The sequence below is a fragment of the Thamnophis sirtalis genome, unplaced genomic scaffold, assembly GCF_051295495.1.
Source record: "Thamnophis sirtalis isolate CommonGarterSnake01/CBP01778 unplaced genomic scaffold, rThaSir2_p1.2 scaffold_8, whole genome shotgun sequence".
In the NCBI taxonomy this organism is placed as follows: domain Eukaryota; kingdom Metazoa; phylum Chordata; class Lepidosauria; order Squamata; family Natricidae; genus Thamnophis; species Thamnophis sirtalis.
This window is the reverse complement of record NW_028261388.1, coordinates 52,778,797-52,792,713: the sequence shown is the minus strand read 5'-3', so window position 1 is coordinate 52,792,713 and position 13,917 is coordinate 52,778,797. Positions and strand designations below refer to the sequence as shown.

The following is a 13,917-nucleotide window of genomic DNA, read 5'->3' as shown; positions in this document are numbered from 1 at the left end:
GTAGTGCCTGCCGGAACCCACCCCTGGTAAGAAGTGAAAAAGATTGTGTGGAGGAAGACGTATCATTTTGGAATTGTTTGCTTTTTAAAATGAATTTCCACTCATAGCAAAACTTCTTATCATCCTTAATGCACACATACAGTATGACTTATGTGCATTACATTTCAAAAAACCTTAAGACTGATCTTCAAAAGGTATTATAGAAATTCTTCTCAAATAAGGTTGGAAAAATAAAGGAAGTAGCTTTTATTTGGAAAAAGGAATAAACCATGACCAGCACAATTTCATGCAAACTATTCAGTTAAGGATATTTTTAATACTGTTGTAATGTATATTATGGGTATCCTCATTTCATTATAACAATTATTTCAGCATTATAATGAAAACTCATTGAATATCCATAGTCTGGCAGAAAATGCTGTCACATAACTTTCTCATCATTGCAATTTTGAGAAGGAATGTTCATAGCTATCCATTTGATGGATACATGTGTGCATATAATAAATTGGAGCTTTCTAAAAATGAGACAAAAAGAATGCAGAATCCTAAAGATTACTGTTTCCATGATGTTAATAATAATTCATCTTTAATTTTGTTAATTATCTTGGTTCTTTACTATGCAAAATAGAATAGAATCATACAAATCAAATGAATACAATGTAATGCAATGCAATGTGATGCAATGCAATAATAGACGGATAAATGCCAAACATTGTATATGTTTATAACTTCAGGAAGTTTTTTTTTTTCATACAGTGGCAATTAAGTAGACTGCTGTGAGAATAATGTTGAATTTTATATTGTGGTGAATATTTTGCCCTCAGGAATACTACTAATTTCAAGAGCTACCAGATGACAGACATTTGGCCTAAAGCAGCATTCCTATTTTCTATCAGATCTACTTATAGTGATTTCTTCTGCACACAGATATGCCTTATGAACCAGCCAGAAGATCAGCATGGACAAGTCATGGTCATCCTGCTCCTCAATCAAAAGGTAAAAGATATAGTTACTGAAAATCCAGTGGAAATATACATTTCATGAATAATATTAATTCAGTCAGATGTGATCGACTATGAATAGGGAATCCCTATTCTAATTATCCCTTAGCTAATGAACCCAGCTAATGAACAAACACCTTCATTGTACCCCACATTGGTAGTTTTGCTATAACAACTAGATAAGCACAGTGCAAAAACATGCAGACGCTCTAGTCATATTGGACAAATAGAAAGAAAAAACATAACCAAAAACCCTATATCTATTCCTTCACAGTGTCTGCTGTTCTGAAACCAATAGATTTCATATTATTTCTGTGAGATTGTTATTATTATGATTAAAGTACCAAGTACCTCCTTGCGAAAGAATATTGACTATATCTTTCTTTGACATAGATGGTAATAAAGGTTTTGGCTTGGTTTTCTGTTTTTAGCTGCCCAAGCATCATCTTCCACTGTGACCAAAACAGAAGACCAGCGTCCTCAGTTGGGTATGTCTTTGGTTGTGCATATTTTGTATCTTAATGATGATGGAAAATATTTATGCTTAGTGTGAGAAGTATGGGCAGGCAATAGCCATTTAATATATATTGTCAAAACTATATATATTGGATTATCTACTGATTTTCAAATTATTTTAAAATAATGAAGATAGCTGCCATGCAAGTAGTAAGGTAAATAGATAATGTGCAAAGCCTGTCTACTAAATTGAAAATGATATAAGGTCCTTGGCTCTGCACCTTTTTACTGGGATCATGAATTGTATGTTTCACTGGTTCTACACAAAATTCATGGTTTCAATATAAGGACAGAAATAAAAATAATATTTAACTATAATGGATTGTCATGGAGAGAAAACAAAACCTTGGTCCTTTTTGTATTATTTTGGAATCTGAACCTTTCCCTGGGTAAATTCCTAAAAGATAAGGTCTATGGAAGGGGTCAAATATACTATATCTCTGTTTAACACAGAAATCCTGAAATAAATAAATAAATAAATAAATAAATAAATAAATAAATAAATAAATAAATAAATACATACATACATACATACATACATACATACATACATACATACATACATGTGTGTGTATGTGCATATATGGGTATATTTAATAAATAGTTTTGCTGTGTATAATGAAGAAGAAGAATAAAAACCACCACTGTCTTGACTTTTCTATGTCAGTTGATACTCTTGAAAACACACCTCCAGATTTAAAAGAACTCAATTACACTGTAACAGGTGGACACTCTGTTATAACTTTCCTGTCAGTGGAATAGCAATAATGTTGGGAGATGGATTAAGCCATTTAATTCTGTGCATTACTTTTCACGCCTCAAAGCCCTCATATTTCTGTCATGATGGCAATAAAACGGATTAAATTGACCTTAACTGACAAACCATCATAACTTAACTAAGGAGTACAAGTAAGCACAAAGAAATTTGTTGTAATCCTTTCTATAGTTACTAGAATAAACTCCCTGTAGTGTAATCCCTTAATTTGAGGTAGAGTCGGGGCGAATAGTTGGAGCTGAACATTTATAGGCCAGATGCCTTTCCTGACACCATGCAAGGTTCACTGCAGACATTTGTTTCTTTGCTCTCTAGGAGAGAAACATCTCCTGCTATCTAGGATTGAACTTTCAACCTTCCTAGCGGGAGGCAAGCATCTTCACCACTAGGCCACCATGCCGCTATATTCTTTATATATAGTATATAGAACTAAATTCTATAGTTACTTGAATATGAATATCTAAATGAATTTGTTTTAACTGATGGAAGATTTACTTTGCAGATAAATACAGATGACCTAAATTAACAATATTATGATCATGCATATTAATCCCCTGCATTTAGCTTGGAAATATTTTTAAATTTCTTACATAATTTTGGCTTATGTCTATTTTTATCTTGATTTAGATCCTTATCAAATTCTTGGTCCAACAAGCAGTCGTCTTGCAAATCCAGGTATGATAAAATATTAATGCTTTAGCAATTTTACCTGAAAATAAGAAATGTATTAATTACCAAAAAGATCAGAGTGATGATAGCTGGTATTCCTGTATTCCATGAGTCTGTCATTGTCATCAAAATTATGTTTAATGTTAATTATAGGAGAAAAAAGTGAAAGAAGAGAAGTCTTTAAAAGCTCTACCAATGTGTCACTGAGTGTTTTTGAAAACCTGCTCCTGTTTAGACCATGTTAATATATTAGATGGGGTCTGCAGCATTAGAAAAACAAGTATAGGTCCTAAAAGTTTTAGGCTGCTTGGATCCTACCAATCTGATCTGGGTTACTTAAAATAACAATTAATAATGAGAAAGTGTTTGTCTGAAATTTATTCATAGATTTACATAAATGTACTCATAAAGTTTACTTCTGAATAGTTATTCTGGTACAAATCTATCACAAAAACTGTCTGCTTCCAATTCAAACGTAAATAACTATCTAGCAAAGGTCCCAATAAATCATGGCCATGCTGAAGAATAAACTTACAGTGTTAATCAATACATAGTGCAAATTGCTAGTACCTTACTTTAATGGGGCTAAACCTCAAAGTTCACATGCTGTGGATGATGAGTCAAGGATGTGTAGAAGAGATAGAAGTATTCAAGGGATAGTAGTTGCCATGATTTGAAGACCTTTTCTGCTTTTCTCATGAACACACAGATGACAACTTTGGATGGAAGTGTACTGCACAGATAATTGTGATATCATTGCATATCCTCATATATTAATCTTGTCCAGGCAGGTGAATCAACTGAGGAACAGGGAAAGGGCAGCCTAGAGGTCTATGTAGATTATCGACACTGTTTCATACATGGGCTAGAAAGTTTTTGTGTTAATTTCTAATAAATGACTCTAATGATTCTTCTTCTCTTTCCCTACCTACAGGGAGTGGGCAGATACAGCTGTGGCAGTTTTTGTTGGAGCTTCTGTCAGATAGCTCCAATTCTAATTGCATCACCTGGGAAGGTACCAATGGAGAGTTCAAGATGACTGACCCAGATGAAGTTGCACGGCGCTGGGGGGAAAGGAAGAGCAAACCCAATATGAACTATGACAAGCTCAGCCGTGCTCTTCGTTATTATTATGACAAAAATATAATGACTAAAGTTCATGGTAAACGTTATGCCTACAAATTTGACTTCCATGGAATTGCTCAAGCCCTTCAACCACATCCTCCAGAATCATCCATCTATAAATATCCATCAGACCTGCCCTACATGAGTTCCTATCATGCACACCCCCAGAAAATGAACTTTGTTGCTCCTCATGCTCCTGCTTTGCCTGTTACTTCCTCCAACTTTTTTGCTGGACCCAGTCCATACTGGAATTCACCAACTGGAAGCATCTATCCCAACACTAGGCTCCCAACCACTCATATGCCTTCTCACCTTGGCACTTACTACTAAAGAGCGAAGAATATTTTAAAGGGCATGTTTTCCTGGAATACAAGGAATTAGAACCAACAAATCTGAACAAAATGTGCCTGAAAGACTGATAATACTGACCAGGATGTAAAAAAAACTTTTTTTTATAGAGAGAAATTAAAAAGTGTAAAGATATGTTGACATCAGGTCTAAACATCAAAGAAGAAAATACACATCTAGGTAAAAATTTGTAATAATAACTAGAACATGGGGCCAGAAGAAATTTGTAAGATTGCTATGTCTTTTTTCATATCACAGTAAAGTAATACAAGGATACTCTATTACGAACTTGGATGCAACAGATGAATATATAAATGCATAAAAAACTAACTGTATTTTTTTAACAAAAAAAAAACAAATATGTAAAAAGTGGGATAAATATATCTCTAGAGCAGACTGTGTTGTCATCAAGAGGGAGGGATCAGATATTTCAAAACTGTGAACACAATACAAGTTTCTTGATAATGTTACAAAGCTCTGAGCCAAACATTGGGTTTGAGGATGTGCTAAGGGAAAGTGTATGATTGTAGACTAAGGGTTCAAATGTCAGGAAGTTCTCCTATGCAAACCCTGTTGCAATATATAGGAGCTCACAAGAGCACTATTAAAACTCTGTGTCTGATAAAGGTAGAGGAAAGGAATAGGAGAACATGGAGTGATAAAGATAAGGAAAATGTATTTCTTTTAAAGAGGAGGAAACTGACAGTTTTTGAAGAATTATTTGCTCGGACATGACAAATACCATAGTATGTATTAAGCCATTTTCAGTATTATCAAAGAAAAAACAAAGCCTTTATTTTTAAATCAAAAGAGGGAGAAGTAGTGATAATCAAAGTATGCATCTCTCTATAAGATATTAAACTGGAATTGTGTGCTATTTAAAATAACACTTCAAACCTCATTCTTCTTAAGGGAAGTTGTTGTCTACTAGTTGAAAAGGACAAAACCCAATTGCCAATAGGATATTTGTTAGGCAGCGCCAGTTTTTCTTTCCGAGTCGCGAACGCTGTGCGTTTGTCAGAATGAATTATACAAGTCAGTGTTATTTTTTTTCTTTTGATATAATAATTATATAACTTATGCATTTATACACTACGAGTTGATCTCGGCCAACCAAAGACATAAAAAACGACAATCAGAAATACTGTGGCCTTGAATTTTAACTCTGTATGCTTCATGTTTACATTATGAATTTAACTAGTTCTTAGAAAGCAGAATGTATGTAATAAAATAAGCTTGGCCTAGCATGGCAATTCAGATTCTCACTATTGTCTAAATTTTCATATTTTTCAGAAAAAAAAACACTTTTACATGAGTAAAAATAAATATTTTAAAAAATTGTTTATAAACCTGAAATACTTTTTAAAAAATGAAATAAAAGAAATTAGAACATACTTACTTTTACTTCACCCATTAAAAATTCAACTCTAACAATAATTATTGCAATTTGGAAAACCAAATCAGAATGTTCTCCAGAGTAGATGTGGAATTGACAGGAGGCCTGAAAGGGCATTTGGTTATTGCAGAATTTCTGATGTGCTTCTCTTGTTAATGTTGATCTGGAAATCTGAAAATATTCATAATCCTAGAATTTTCTTTATATATAAATCTAGAACAGAATTTTCCATTCCATTGTATGGATTGCTGCCTATTACATCACATTAATTTTCAATGTGTTGATATTGTGTTGTACAAATGTTAATGATAGTAAGGAAGATTAAATGATAATTAGCCGGGAGAACAAGAACAAGAAAAAGCTGTATATTCGGTATATCTCTTATTTCTACCTTAAAGAACTGCAGCCAGAGCACTTCTACCTTCCTTATAGACACATATTACTTTAGCTTCCTGCTTCCTTGTTCAATAAGGCCACCTTCTCTGCCTCTCACCAGTATTATACTGTATAACAACTCTGTTCTATTCTCTGTTTTTAAAAAATGTATTTATCTATATTTTCCATTGGAACAAGGAACCTAAATAAAATTATGGCCAATTTAAAAACATACACAAAAAAAGAGTCCAAAGAATATTATTATGGATTTCATTCTGAATAAACTCGGTTACTTAAAATATAAAATTCTGTGATCGATGTATATATGGATGTGATCTTCTCCATAAATACATACATATTTATTGAGACCATTTTGAGTTTTATAAAAAAAATTCACATATCCACTTTATATATTCTTCCTATTGTAGATTTGTCTTGAGTATTTTTATAGAATTAATTGTATGTATTTCTTAGCATGATTATTTGCTCAAAGCAAAAACAATTCAGGTACTTCCAAGGCTTGACTATTCACTTGACTGATTCATTGACTTTGCACTTTTTTCATCTATACAGGAAATTTAGCCAAGCCTTATAGTTAAAATGTAATAAAATTTGCCATGCAAAAGAAGTGCAGAACTTACATAGCTTTCAATAAAATAGATTTATCCAAACTCAGCCCAATGTATTTGGTTCTCTGCAAGAGGCCAAACTGCCTCCAGATCCACCAGGCAGCAAGTTTCTTCATCTTGCTAGATGGCAGGGGCAGGTCTGAGCTGAATTTAATCTAGAGCTGAGCCCTCAGTCAGTTGTTGAAGGAAAAAGAGAGACAGTAAAAAAAATTACAATGAAATGATATTTTAAAAATGCAGCCATCAGGAAGTAGAGGAAATTGATATTCTCTTTGTAGTCAGGTGTTTCCTGTACAAAGAGGTACTCTCAGGTTATTAGATATGATGGAATGTGAATTAAATCCAAGTATTCTGGAACACAGGTTAGGCTGTCTATAGTATTAGGCCTGCCAGAAGTTGAAACTGGATAGTATTAGATATAATAAACTCTCTCCTATGAAATTTGAACAAAGACCTAATTCAAAATGTAGGAGTTCTAACATTACATTATACATATTAAAGTCATTTCCAATTTTCACTCCTATATTGCATGCAGGTCCTCAATGTATTAATTGGCTCTAGATACTCCAATCTATATAATGAGCTATTAATATCTGAACTTTAATCTTTTCAGTTTTTCATTCTGGGAACTTAGTTCCTTCAATTTCATATCTCTATTTTTTTAAGACACCCGTTTAAGCCATTCTATCTCTCCGTAGTTGGGTGGTTACTAACAAGTTTTTACCAAGATACATGATCTTTAAAATTGTACTTTTCTTTTAGAATAAAAGTGTTACTGTTTCAAAATGTTTGGTGTAACTACTTCCTTGGTGTGAAATCCAAAATATAATTAAATGGTGACTAGATCTAGAACAATCATTTTTGGCTTTTTATCACACCTCTTGTATTCTTAGCATGTATTTAAGAGAGGGGATTTTTATGGTCATTTCTTGTTTTAACACAGTGTTACTGACAATGAAATGATAGAATATATATAGATGTAAAAGTCGCTCTGAGGATGCACAACAATCATGAGTTGCATTTCACTTCATATGAATAGCAAGAATTTAACCCTTGTTGCATTTCTGTGCTTGAGAATTGTAATCTTGCAGGAATTCCTGCTGCTGTCTAGCACACAGTCCACAACAGACTTCCTCCTGGAGAAATATTATAGCAAGCAGTCATATTCTATTTTGTACTTGGTTTTGAAATGCTCTGCACGGTTGGCTTTAGCTTGGCAAACTCTCTTCAATTCCACAATTCTCTAAAGCTTTCAAATTCTCCCATTATATATATTCTAGAGAAATTGGGCAACATATAAGCCATTATGCATACAGTACAGGATACTATGTGTAAGACAACAACAACAATTACAACATATCGTTTTAAGGAGAGTCAAGTATAATTTTATATTATATTTACATTCTACTAATTTTCCTGAATTTCTCAATGGTTTCACTACCATGAGTGATGGTTACTTCACTGTGATGAGTAACAGTTAGAGATATGCATAGTTTCAGAAACAATTTATTGTCTCAAAAAAATTAATTAACACTACGTTTATGATAGAATGTATGCACATGCATACTACTCTTCAAGTAGAAGACTCATAACAATCCTGTTTGTTTTTTTTATCAACTATCAACATTGTAACCATGTATTTCTGTCCCCTAAATCCTGAACGATTTTGAAATGCTAACTGTTGTGCTTCATTTCTGCTATTCTGAATATCAGCTCCTTGGACATATCATAATTTTACCTGTTTGATGAGCAATTTATACAACTACACTTCATTCCAGGAATCAAGCAACCGCAGACCAGGTATCAGAATAAAAACCATCTCAGATCCACTTACTGGGATTGTTCAGGGGTGAAATCTTCTCGGTTTGGGCCAGTTTGCCCAAACTTTGCCATGGTTCTCCAAGCTAGGGGTAAAAATCCCTGGTGGCTCTGCCCTCACCTGGTTGCCCGCTTGCTCACTCGCTCATCACTTCCAGCCACTCAGCGGCTCGCTTCCGGCTGCTTGGTACCCCCCACACCCTATGTAAGGTCCCTTTGCCACACGGCCTAGCTACTCGGTTTGCCTGCTCGATCGGAAGCCTCAATCAGAAGCCTCGCCTAGAACCTTTAAGAAGCCTTGCTGACGGCCGCTCACTCAAAAAGATAAGCTGGTTGCGGCCTAGTGTGCCCCCCTGGGTCCCTGGGCTCCCCTGCCTGGCCTGGCTAAGCCACCTGGCTAACTTTCCCCCCAGCCTCCAGCTTTCTTACCTTTGGAGCAAATCCCAAGCTGCCTTGATGTTCGAAGAACACCTGCCTTGCTGTTCGCCTGCTCAGGTGCTTTTAAAATCCCTTGGCTTGCAATCTGCAATCCATCTCATCGGCTAGCAACTGAATCTGCCTGCCTGCCTTGAGCCTTCAATTGTGTAAGTAAGTGGGGTTTTTAAACTTTTTTTTTAAAGGTTACTTAGCAATAGCAATAGCAGTAGACTTATATACCGCTTCATAGGCCTTTCAGGCCTCTCTAAGCGGTTTACAGAGAGTCAGCATATTGCCCCCAACAATCTGGGTCCTCATTTTACCCACCTCGGAAGGATGGAAGGCTGAGTCAACCCTGAGCCAGTGAGATTTGAACCGCTGACCTGCTGATCTAGCAGTAGCCTGCAGTGCTGCATTTAACCACTGCGCCACCTTGGCTCTTGGCTTGCGGGGGGGGGGTAGGATTTTTTTTTTTAAAGGAAATAATAGCCATTTAAAATTTATGAAGTTTTAGCTGCTTTTATAATTTTTAGATTTGTGCAGCTTTCTGAGATTTTGTGTGTTTCTGTAGTGTTTCACGCTCACTACACAAACACACAAAATCACACCGAGCTGAATGTCACACTTTGTGCTTGTGATAGTTGGTTTTGTGAGTTCTCTGTGGCTGAGTTTCCTGCTTGTTGTTGCAGGGGACATTTTGTGTGCTTTTACATTGTGTGAGAGTTGCACAATGGCACTGTCTTTTTGTTAAGTGTGAAAGTTGCTTTTTGAGCTCTTTGTGGTTCTGTGAGTTTCTTGCTTGTGGCAGGGGCCATTTTGTGTGCTTTTGCAATTCTGCTTTGGGCAGGGGGTTAGACTAGATAACCTGCAAGGTCCCTTCCAACTCTTAATCTGTTAAGTCTGTTGCAGGGGCCATTTTCTGTGAGGTACAGCTGCTTTTGCATTGTGCTGCTTTTGTGTTATTTTTGTGTTAAAACTAGTGTTTTGTGTTTTTGTGTTTTGTGTGCTTTTGCATTGCTCCCATCACTGGTCCTCAGCTAACAAAGCTCTTTTTCTTCCTTTTGTAGTAGCAGCCTTTACCAGCAAGGATGAAAAGGCAACAAACTTTAGTCAGTTTCTTGGCCAAGAAACCAAAACTGTCACAACAACCATCAGAATTGGCCTTGGATGATCCAAAACCATCCCAAGCACCACAAGCACCACCACTTCCACCACTTGAACTTTGACAGCTAGCCAAATATTGAGTCACCCGAGCCCGAAATTGAAATCATTCTCCCTGACCAATGACTGTTGGTCATTGGAACATTGGAACCGGGATTGGATGTGTCAAAGAAGAAACTAGGTTGCAAGTACTGTGCAAAACATGACTTCGCAATAGAGAGTGGTATTCATGTGTCCAAAGAATGGAAGCATTTCAAGATTAAGACAGCTGGGAAAAATAAGGAAATGCAGCAGGCATCTCTACGGAAGAAAATGAGAGAACATATCACATCGAAATCGCACACCATTTGTAGAGACAACGTCAAACAAGGAGAGCAGGATGCCATAACAAAAGCAAGGGAGAAGATATCGGGAAATCATTTAGACAGCACTTCTTACAGCCTGGCAAAAGCATGTAGACCAATTTCAAGCATAGAACAATTGATAGAGTTGAAAATGAAAATGGGGTAGATCTAGGAATAGGATTGCATTCAAGGCCAACAGTTGTGAAAATAGTTGAGTGCATTGCTAGCAAAATTAAAATTGAGATGTTTTACAGCATCATTGCACGAAACCTGAAAATATGTTTGATCATTGACGAAGCCTCATTGTAACCTGCAAACCAGTTTTGATAGTTTTTGTGAAAGTTGAGGACTCAGAGAACGCACCAACAATTTTTGCCGAGCTTGTTGAATTAAAGAAACAAAATGCAGAGACAATATGTTCTGCAGTTCTAGAAAGTTTACATAAGGTTGGGTTTACCCAGAGTTACCTACAAAAAAATTTAATAGCATTTTGCTCTGTTGGTGCCAGCGTTATGCTTGGGAGAAAATCTGGAGTGATCGACTCCAACTTGTGTTAGATGACGCTATAAATGAAATAAAGCAAGTACCGTATTTTTCGGAGTATAAGACGCACCAAGATTTTGAAGAGGCAAATTAAAAAAAAAGGGTTTTGCACTCTCCAAACCTCCCAAAAATGTTTTTTTTTAAAAAAAAAGACATGAATAGCCTTTAGAAGGCTTGTAGAGTACTCCTGGGGGCTAGGAGGGGGGCAAAATTGAGCAAAAGAACAGCACATTTTTTTTGCTCATTTCTGCCCTTCCCAGCCCCCAGGAGCTCTCTGAAAGCCTCTTACAAGCTATGCACGGCCATTTTGGTGAAGAGGGAAGGATTTAGGGAGGCAAAAAAAGCTGCATTCAGTGTATAAGATGCACCCAGATTTTCAGCCTATTTTTTGAGGGAAAAAGGTGTGTCTTATACTCTAAAAAATATGGTAAATCATTTAAAAATATTTATCGATAAAAGTGCTCTATTTTTCAGCAGTCCAATAAGAACTGAATTGAACTTGATGAAATATCCAAAGAACTTGACATTAGCATCATAAAGATTGGTAGAGTTTGGGCCAAGATGGGCTGTCTGTAGTTTAAGGGAAACCGTAGCTGTATGGCGTGCTTATCCAGTGCTACATCAGTATTTTCATACAAATGCAAATACTCAGGTATGGCTGCCTGTTTGGAAAATAAATATTTTTAAATGATTTGGCGTTGATGATTGACATTCTGGAAGAAATCTCACTTCTTTCAACTGCACTTCAAGCAAGCAGTATGGATATCATAAATGCTGAGAAACTGGTGAGAAGATCAATGAAAGCATTTGAATTGCTTGCAAAGGGAAAGGGTCTATACGAAAGAAAAGTTGACGGAAAAATATCACTGGGAATAACTTCTGCCTACAGAAAACTATGTAACCTGAATCCCGGCATTACAGCTTATGAATATGTGGAATTTAACATCCTATCAAATATTTCTTGCAAACTGCAGGAACACTTCCCATAAAGTTTATTCTGTTCTGGAGAAAAATAACAATAATAAAAAAGTATAGGTGCTTTTATATCTCAGATAATTAAGGAATGCAATGTGAAATCTGTTTTCTTTGAAATTTGGCTGCTTATATCACTCGAAACAAGTTTGGCAGTGAGAATCTCACCAGGCTCAAGTTTGACTCAGCCTTCCATCCTTCTAAGGTCGGTAAAATGAGGACTCAGATTGTTGGGGACAATATGCTGACTCTGTAAACCACTTAGAGAGAGCTGTAAAGCACTGTGAAGCGGTATATAACTGTTATTACTATTGCTATTATCCTTAAAAATGACTCTTTAAAAAAAATACAGTGGTACCTCAGGACTCATCATAAATTGGCTCTGGGAGGCACAATGAGTATTAAAAAAAGATGAGTAGCGAACAATTGTTTTCCCTTAAGGAATAATGTTGTGAGTCATAAGGCAGCTGACACCGTAAGTTCCAGCTTGTGTGTTGAATACCAAAAAAATCATGAGTACGGGGATAAAATTTTCATGTCAAAATGCATTGAGTACCAAATTCAATGAGTTTCAAAGCAGTTGAGTACCAAAGTACCATGATATATAAATTCTAATACATAAAGGCATATGAAATTATTAAATCACTATGTTTACCCAATTCTACCGGCTCCTGAGGTTCTTTCCATTCTCCCATCGCCAGAGTTGGTGATGGGGATGCTGTCTCCTACCTGCAGACCATTTTTAATGAGCATGCTGAGAAGGGAAGCATCACACCAGGATATACTTTGCCAGTTTGCCTCATTTACAGTCTATGCTGATGAGAAATTGGAGAAAACGAAGCAAAAGGCAGGGAGAAATGCACATATAATACTGGGTGCCACTTCCAAGAATTATAAAAGCCTTCTAAACTAAAAGTTATATGTCTACTAAGGCATCAGTGCCAGTAAACAGGTATTTAAGTAAAAGCATAATGGAATATATATATATGGCGTGCTTATCCAGTGCTTAACCATATATATATTATATATATATATATATATATATATATATATATATATATATATATATATATATATATATATATATATATATATATATATATATATATATATATATATATATATATATATATATGATCTATACTAGTCTCCCTTTATTTATTTATCAGCACAAATAAATAAATATATATATGTGTGTGTGTGTGTGTATATATATACATACATACATGCACATACATACAAACACACACACACATACATACATACATAATGTTACCACAATCAAGAACTGAAATGGGAGACATCAACTAGAGGCAGAAAGAAGAAACAGTATAAGATAAAGATGCAGAGGTCTCCAAGCTATTTCTGAGCCACCCACAGTATCCAATCCAACAATACCAATGGAATTCCACCTTGGAATGTATAGCGTTTTGTCAAGGTTGCTTCTTATTTAGTTTCAACTCAAGTGAGGGATAGGTAGAGCAATAAAGGAGAACCTGGAATCCAGATTGAAAAGTATGAGGACTAAGCAGTCTGCAAATTGATATAGGGCATTTTTTCCCAGCTTTTCCAAAGATTCACAAGCATGCTGGAAAATAGAGGGGCTGGGATTTGGCACATTTACAAGAATAATAGAGAATCCTCCATATAACACAATTTCACCTAGCAAATAATATCTTCTGATAAATAATCCCTTAAATTTACATGTAGCTTCCCCCTGTCCCTCCTACTTGGAAAATGTAATCTAAGCAGCTGAAGACAAAACAAGAAGCAATGGCTGGAAACTAATAAAGGAGCAAATAAAGAAGTAGAACTAAAGAGAAATTTC

The 13,917-nt window shown here is 35.6% G+C and overlaps 1 protein-coding gene and 1 pseudogene across 4 annotated transcripts in view; both read left to right on the top strand.

Moving 5' to 3' along the window:
* ERG (ETS transcription factor ERG) overlaps positions 1 to 7,619 on the top strand; it is a 113,984-nt gene extending 106,365 nt beyond the window's left edge. For all 4 annotated transcript variants that reach the window (XM_087721665.1, XM_087721664.1, XM_087721662.1 and 1 more), the window contains 4 exons: positions 928 to 996; positions 1,433 to 1,489; positions 2,920 to 2,967; positions 3,896 to 7,619. In XM_087721665.1, the coding sequence (XP_087577791.1) occupies positions 928 to 996; positions 1,433 to 1,489; positions 2,920 to 2,967; positions 3,896 to 4,416 (695 nt within the window). In that variant the 3' untranslated portion in view covers positions 4,417 to 7,619. The remainder of the gene's footprint in view (positions 1 to 927; positions 997 to 1,432; positions 1,490 to 2,919; positions 2,968 to 3,895) is intronic.
* A 2,418-nt stretch (positions 7,620 to 10,037) lies between these two features.
* Positions 10,038 to 11,223, top strand: LOC148044401 (E3 SUMO-protein ligase KIAA1586-like; annotated as a pseudogene).
* The last annotated feature ends 2,694 nt before the right edge of the window (positions 11,224 to 13,917 follow it).